General features: G+C 48.0%; 1 protein-coding gene across 1 annotated transcript in view; it reads left to right on the top strand.

Annotated features, from left to right (window-relative positions):
- Nucleotides 1-6000, top strand: part of LOC140473193 (cyclin-dependent kinase 16-like) — a gene marked incomplete at both ends in the record, with an annotated part of 114060 nt that overhangs the window by 8248 nt on the left and 99812 nt on the right. Inside the window, 2 exons of the mRNA XM_072567569.1 lie at nucleotides 2454-2548; nucleotides 4709-4771. Coding sequence (XP_072423670.1) covers nucleotides 2454-2548; nucleotides 4709-4771 — 158 coding nt within the window. The remainder of the gene's footprint in view (nucleotides 1-2453; nucleotides 2549-4708; nucleotides 4772-6000) is intronic.

Here is a 6000-nt window from a genome sequence, read left to right as displayed (position 1 = left end):
CTTACCATTAACTGTGTAAGTCCTGCCCTTGTCTGTTTTACCAAAATGCAGCGCCTTGCTTTCTGGCACAGTTAACCTTTCTCAGTCCAGAGCATTCTTGATAGCTCTCCCGGCCTGAGTGCCGTGCTCCCACAGAGCTGATTGGAAACCTGGGACAGCGAAAGGGAGGTCTTTACATTGAAGTGGTCTGCGTGTGTACTGAGAGCCACCCATGAAATCTTGACAGGGATTAATAATGGCTTTGGGAAGAAGGTATGGGTAGGGAGACATCTCGGCAATGTCAGATTCTCGCTTCTTGCTTGGTGGAAGTGAAGGATTCAGTCAGTTTGAGGGTACCATGAAATACTGAGCCAAATACCTCTGCGAGTCTTTCCAGAAACCATTGAGGGTGAGATGTGACAGGTCAATATTTGTATTGTGGCTTTAGAAGCAAGGGATTGGAGTAGTAACAAACCTGAGGTATTTTCTTTGAGAGTTTTATGCTGAGTCTTTACCTGTGGATATCCCAAGGATAGAAAAGGGAGAAGGTGCAATCGGAGGAATGTTTAAACCAATCCTTCATGCGGGGTGGGGGCGCTGCAGACAAAGCCTGTTTCTTCTCGACCTCTCAAGCCCTAAATGCCCTGATCTACCTCTGTCAAGTCCAGATCTTTGGGTGTGGATACACAAGCACGGAATTTCAGGATTGTGACCCAGCGACACCGAAGAAAACAGCAAAATATTTCCAAGCCAGGGATGTTGAGTGGCTCGGAGGGGAACGTGCAGGGGATGGCGTTCCTATGTATCGACTGCCCTCTGAAAGGAGGTACAGAATGCAAACAAGTGTGTCATGTACGGCATGAGAGATGATAGAACTGGCCAGTGCTCAGTTTGTGTCCCCTTTCCAGATTGAACGAAAGTCAAACCAAAGTCCCTCTCAGTTGAATATAATTAGATTAGATTAACTACAGTGTGGAAACAGGCTCTTCGGCCCAACCAGTCCACACTGACCCTCCGAAGAGTAACTCATCCAGATCCATTTCCCTCTGACTAATGCACCTATCACTACAGGCAGTTTAGCATGGCCAATTCACCTGCCCTGCACATCTTTGGACTGTGGGAGGAAACCCACGCAGACACGGGGAGAATGTGCAAACTCCACACAGACAGTTGCCCGAGGCGGGAATTGAACCCGGGCCCCTGGTGCTGTGAGGCAGCAGTGCTAACCACTGAGCCACCGTGCCGCCCCTAATATCTATTTTCAATTTATATCAATTTTGAAGAACAGCAGGAGAGCTGTGTCCTGTGTCCTGGCTCCCAGTTTTCCCTCACCAGGCATCTAACATCAGACAGCCTGGTCATTCTCACATCATTGTTGCTGGGATCCTGCTGTGTACAAATTCTGCGCCAACGTGACTACACTTCAGAAATAGTTGACTTAATCTTATTACTGTCCCATGTACCAAGATACAGTCAGAAGTATTGTTTTGCATGTTATTCAGGCAAATCATATCTTACAGAAGTCCATCAGGGTAATAGAACAGACTACAGAGTGCAGTGTTACAGCTACAGAGAAGGTGCAGAGAAAAAAATATCTCTAATATCCATTCATAAGGCTGGTGACAGTGGGGAAGTAGCTGTTCTTGAATCTGTTGGTATGCTTTTTCAAATATTATATTTTCTGCTTGATGGAAGAAGGTGCCACAGCGTATAACCGCAGTGGGAGGGGTCTCTGATAATGTTGGTTACTTTCCCAAAGCAGCAGGAAGTTAATGGATGGCAAGTTGTTTTTTGTGATGGACTGGGCTGCATTCATTCCTGCAGTCTAGGGCCTTTGCAATCTGAGCTGCATCCGGATAGGATGTTTTCTGTGGCGCATCTATAAAAGTTGGTTACGTCCGTGTTCACACCTGGAATTTCCTTCGCCTTCTGAGGAAGTTGAGGTATTGGTGTGCTTTCTTGCCCACCGCACTGACATGGATGGACCAGGACATTTCTTTGGCCGTGGGGTGCCGCCGGGATTTGATGGTGCTGTCCTTTCCAAATGCCAAGCTTCCGTCACCTCTAGAAGCTGTCCTGAGGCGGGTTTTCCTGGCACAAAGTGTGACTGGCAGTGGGATGGTCCCTCTCGAGCTCAGTTTGCACTGAAGGACATAGAGGACGAGACCCCACTGAGCGGTCTTCAGATTACAAGGTGGAGTGAAGGAGGCAGGCTGGGGCAAGGGAGTGTTTAGTGTCTGTGATTCATTTCAATGTTGAGACCTGAGTGGAGATGCGATGTAGACATTGAATTTTGAGTGAGCAAACTCAGAGGAGATGGACAGATAGTTAAGAGGAGGGATGTGGAGTCACGTACGACAGTTCAGAGGTCAGAAATCACGGCAGCCCTATTTGAGAGGCTCATTTTGGGTGGAACACCCAGAGACTGGGTAAGCTTGTTGTGTGAAGACTGACTCCAACCTTTCTGATTGCAGTGTCCTTACTGAAGGAACTCAAACACGCCAATATTGTGACGCTCCACGATATCATCCACACTGAGAAATCATTAACACTGGTCTTCGAATACTTGGTAAGAGAATGTCAGTCTTCCCATTACTGCTCGCCCCCAAACACTGTCTCCCACCTGCTCCTACCACCACACCCACCCCACCATCTCCCCAGACACTACTACAATCTGATCTGATCCTTTCCACATCAACAGATCTCCACCAGGGACAGTGACACATTGATCCACTCTGATCCCTTCCACACTAACAGTTCTCTGACAGGGACAGTGGACAGTGATTCACGCTGATCCCTTCCACACCAACCGATCTCCATCAGGGACATTAACATACTGATCCACCCTGTACCAACAGATTTCTAAAAGGGACAGTGACAATGAGAAGGTGATCTGCTCTAATCCCCTCAGCACCAACAGATTACCATCAGGGAAGGGCGGCAGTGATCCACTCTGATCCCCTCTACACCAACAGATTTTCATCAGGACATACTGATCTACTCTGGCCCACGTCGCACCAACAGATCTCTGTCAGGAACAGTGTCTCTGTGACCCATTCTGTATCAACAGATCTCTCTTGTGGCCACTGACTGTGTGATCCACTCTGACCCTCTAGACAAGAACAGATCTCGGTGTGGAAAGGTGATTCTGTGATCCTGTCCTCAAATGGACATTGTTCCTGGTTCCAGATGCTGTCTGTCTGTCTGATCATAGGGCAGCTAATAGGGACTAGGGTCTGACACAGTTTGATAAGGGTTGGCACAATATTGGCCAGGACAGTGCTTCCACACAGTATCCCTGAGACCTGCAGGGAGCCTGGGATCACTTTGTGGGAGAGTCAACCAGTTAATTCGGCATCCTTCCCATTCTCGCTCCTGATCTGCTGCTTCTGCTGTCCATGCTCTTGTAATGTTCTTTTCATTTCGCCTTCTCACTTTTGAAATCACATCCTGTTATCCTAGGTCCAGGTCATTAATGTAGAAATTCACTGGCTGCAGACATTCACCAAACAGCCTGGGACAGCATCTTCCAAACCCTTCTTCCTCTGGAAGAACAAGGCAACAAATACAAGGGAATGCCACCCCCAAACCAGCAATATTTGCTTGTCCCTAGTCGCCCTTGAGAAGATGGTGGGGTGCTGCCTTCTTGCAGTCCACAGGATTTTGACCCAACGACTGTGAATAGCAATACTTTTCCAAGTTAGAATGGTGAGTGCCCTGGAGGGGAACTTGCAGATAGTCATGTTCACATGGATCTGCTGTCCATGGCTTTCTAGATGGAAGTGAGTCATGGGTTAGGGAGGTGCTGTCTGAGGATCTTTGGTGAGTTGCTGTAGCTGTTATGTTCTGACAATCTGAATTTTTCTTTTCTAATCCTCCATCGATTCATCATTAAGCCTTAACCTTCCCAACAAAACGACGTTTGAGTTGCCCGAGTGACTGTTTTTTGAATATCTAAGTATATTATATCCACTGGTTCCCATTTATCTACCCAGCTTTTTACATCTTTAAAAACACTATTTTAGCCAGTTTCCTGTTGTAAAGCTGTGTTGACTCTCTGCCATCTATTTCAAATGCTTTGCTATTATTTCCTCACTAATAAATTGCTGTATTTTCTCCTCAGTGTCTAATGCCAGGATAGCTGGCCTGTAGCCCTCTGTTTCTACCTTCAAACTTCCTTCAAAAGTGGGGTTACATTCACTAACATCTGGCCCACTGGGACAGCTGCAGAATCCTGGAATTCTAGGAGTTGGTGCTAACCTGCTGAACTTTAACACACTTTACCTCAAAAGTTCATCCAGCTCCTCGACACCACTTGATTCAACCTCTCCCAACTGCACTCTCCATCACATCCTCACGTACCCACTGTACACACACGCGCTCACACACACACGCTCACACACACGCGCTCACACACACGCGCGCAAACAGACATGTGCACACACAGACGCACACATACAGACACATGCGCACACACACAGACACACACACTCACGTACACATGCGCGCACACTCACAGACAGACAGACAGACACACACACACACACACATATGCGCGCACACTCACAGACAGACAGACAGACAGACAGACACACACACACACATGCGCGCACACTCACAGACAGACACACACACACGTACACATGCGCGCACACTCACAGACAGACACGTGAGATGATTTGGCTCTGAGAATTGTCTGCTCTAATATTCACTGTTAACTCTGTTCCAGGACAGAGACCTGAAGCAGTATATGGATGACTGCGGGAACATAATGAACATGAATAATGTGAAGGTATGAAAACGGTTGCTCACACTCCCAGCTGCTTCAAAGTGTTTGCGCAAGTAGAAATTCTATTCTGAAAGAAAACTTTGTATGATTCTTTGATGGGATGGGGGGAGTGCTTTACTGCCCACTCCACGGGTTGCCCCCTGAGAAGGTGGGGGTGAGCTGGCTTCTTGAACTGCTGCAGCCCATGTGCTGTGGGTTGACCCACAATACCATTCGGGAGGGAATTCCAGGATTTTGACCTAGGGACGCTGAAAGAACGGTGATATATTTCAGGATGGTGAGTGACTTGGAGGGGAGCATGCAGGTGGTGGTGTTCCCCTGAATCTGCTACCTTTATCCTTCAAGTGGGGTGTGGTTGTGGGTTTGGAAGGTGCTGCCCAAAGGATCTTTGGTGAATTTCAGCAGAGCATCTTGTCGATGGTACACACTGCTGCTACTGAGCGTCGGTGGTGGAGGGGGTGAATACTTGTGAATGTGGTGCCAATTGAGCGGGGCTGCTTTGTCCTGGAGTGTTGTTGGAGCTGCGTCCATCCAGGCAAATGGACAGTCTTGTGTCTTGTAGATGGTGAACAGAGTGTGGGGAGGGTAGGATATGGTAATCAGCAAGTGCTTTCCGTGCGAACGTTTGACCTGATGTCATGAGACCTCAAGAGGTCCAGAGATAACGTTAAGGTCTCTCTGGGCAACCCTTTGCCGACTATAGTGCACTGTGCCTCCACCTGTGCTGGGCCTGTCCTGCCACTGGGTCAGGACATATCCAGTGTCCTGATGGTGATGGTGGCTTCTCAAGCCACCCATTGAGTTCTAAGGATCGCTGGACCTAAAACATTATCTCAGATTTCTCTCCATAGATGCTGCCAAACCTGCTGAGCTTTTCCAGCAATGTCTGCTTTCGTTTGTGATTTCTGGGACCTTGTCTGCAAGATTTGATCTGGTGAGGGTGTCAGGCTGGTGTTTGACTACTTTGTGAGGCAGCTGTCCACCAAATTGTCAAACCGAATTGGGGCTGGTTGAGCTCGGGTATTGCTTGCTCTGTTCGACTTGTCCCAGTAAAACACTGTGTTGTAGATTGAACTCCATCCTGGTGAGAATTCTTTTCTCAGTGACTTATTCCAAATGACGGAAGCTGGTGATTAACTTGGGCAGCGTGACAACAGCTCTGAGGAACAGCGCACCTCATGTTCTTTCAGAACATCCTGAAGGGTCTGTTTCCATGCTGTACATCTCTATGA

This window comes from Chiloscyllium punctatum, unplaced genomic scaffold (genome assembly GCF_047496795.1).
Source record: "Chiloscyllium punctatum isolate Juve2018m unplaced genomic scaffold, sChiPun1.3 scaffold_541, whole genome shotgun sequence".
NCBI classification, from domain to species: domain Eukaryota; kingdom Metazoa; phylum Chordata; class Chondrichthyes; order Orectolobiformes; family Hemiscylliidae; genus Chiloscyllium; species Chiloscyllium punctatum.
This window is presented reverse-complemented; position numbering and strand designations above follow the sequence as displayed.